This window comes from Propithecus coquereli, unplaced genomic scaffold (genome assembly GCF_000956105.1).
Source record: "Propithecus coquereli isolate 6110/MARCELLA unplaced genomic scaffold, Pcoq_1.0 Scaffold14089, whole genome shotgun sequence".
NCBI lineage: Eukaryota > Metazoa > Chordata > Mammalia > Primates > Indriidae > Propithecus > Propithecus coquereli.
Window position 1 is genome coordinate 2,288 of NW_012138402.1, and position 1,990 is coordinate 4,277.

Below are 1,990 nucleotides of genomic sequence, written 5' to 3' on the forward strand. Positions count from 1 at the left end.
AGAAGCAAGGGAGACTCAGAAAGTTTAAGTGAGGTACAAAGCTAAGAGTTTTTGAAGAATGATCCCCCCATACCCAGGTTGCCTTACTCCCCTTGACCTCTAAAAGAATCTCCCAACCAAAACAGCAGATAAAATCTGTGTATAATAAATGCAGTAGTGTCAGTGCAGATGTTTTAAAATCACTGAAATTAGTAAATTAAGCAGCACACTAGTTCATAGATATGTAACCTCTTTTACAAGTTGGAATCTTAATTTGAGTTCATTATTTTCCCAAGTGTTAGAAAATTATTTTCCTTGGCTAAGATTGGTAAAGTAGTTACCATCTATTCTTTTAAATTTTATTTGTAATTTGCTAGCACTTTCCCTGATTCTTTTTTTTTTTTTTTTTTTTGAGGCAGAGTCTGGCTCTGTTGCCCTGGCTAGAGTGCTGTGGGATAATACATTCCTTAGATAAGATAAAAGTACGCAATAGAAAATTGCCATTCTAGGAACATCTACTGCAGCCTTTTCTGTGTTCAGAGCATTAGTGTGCATGTAAGTCTTCAGTGTTGTTAATATACTGCATATGTATACCATATTTGGGAATAACTGTCATCAGATATATACAATGTGCTTTGTTTTGTTTTGTTTTAATTCCAGGTTACTTTATGGAATAGGCCCTTAGAGAATAAGCAAGGATTAAAGCTTTATGGGAAAACAAATCATGTGGTCTTCAGATTCAGAAATGAAAAGAAATGCAGCCATCTGAAATGGTCATGAACCCCAAACAAGTCTTCCTCTCTGTGCTGATATTTGGAGTAGCAGGGCTACTCCTCTTCATGTATTTGCAAGTTTGGATTGAAGAACAACATACAGGTAACATGCGGACTTTTTTTTTTTTATTTTAACTGTAACAACAATGGCCATTTTCAGTTAAATAAGCTATGATGTTTATAGATACATAAAAAGTCATAATATTTTCAACAACAGCAAAAAATGAGTCACATCCTAAAAGTCAGAGCTCCTGAAGGAAAGGAAGATTGTACAACTTTGGTGGGCATTTACTTAGTGGCTTAATATTTGAAATTTCTATTATCTCAGTGCAAGCAGCAGAGCCCCATTAGCCTAGCAAAGACTGCTTGTAGAGAATTTGTCTACAAAGTATAGCATTCATCCTACTTCTGGTCTGTCCATGAAGCAGAAAGCACAAGCCTAAAAGGAGGGGAATATACAGCAATTGCCCTCTTTTAATTCCTTCTTAAATTCTGTGTTGATACTCAAAATTAGTATAAAAATGTTTTGATACCTTTACTGTTAATATAAAGGAGTTGGCAAATCTTTTCTGTAAAGGACTAGATAGTAAATATTTTAGGCTTTGCAGACCATACCGTCTCTATCACAACTACTCAACTCTACCAATGTATCACAAAAGCAGCCATAAATTACATGTAAACAAATGGACCAGACTGTGTTCCAATAAAACTTTATTTACAAAATCAGGTAATGGGCTGGATTTGGTCCACAGGCAATAGTTTGCCAATCCCTAACTCTGCTCATCTTGTACTTTCATCATTTGATTTGCAATTTCTGCATATTGGAAGCACTCAATTACTGTTAAAAAGGATTATAATGATAATATTATTATCAAAGGAAATGTCTTAGAACATCACAGAGATTTTATACATACAGCTTTTGTCAAATTCCATTGTTTTCCATTGGTAGAAATAGACTATGGTTTATGACTGTTAAGGAAAATAAAGACAGAAGAATGATTTCTTAATTATCTCCAATTGTAGCTTATTTTAAGGTTATTCCGGATATAAAGCTCTTAAGAATCTACACTAAAAGATAATTCAAAACTCAGTCACAATTATGATAATTTTAAAAGTTGTTTCCTGGCCGGGCATGGTGGCTAACGCCTGTAATCCTAGCACTCTGGGAGGCCGAGGGGGGCGGATTGTTTGAGCTCAGGAGTTCGAAACCAGCCTGAGCAATAGCGAGACCCCGTCTC

General features: G+C 35.4%; 1 protein-coding gene across 1 annotated transcript; it reads left to right on the forward strand.

The window, feature by feature from the left end:
- Positions 1–507: 507 nt before the first annotated feature.
- Positions 508–855, forward strand: LOC105806475 (carbohydrate sulfotransferase 9-like; the record flags this gene model as incomplete). Its single annotated transcript, XM_012639617.1, has 1 exon — positions 508–855. A coding segment is annotated over exon 1 (121 nt), but the record flags the coding sequence as incomplete, so codon positions are not given.
- Positions 856–1,990: the final 1,135 nt, after the last annotated feature.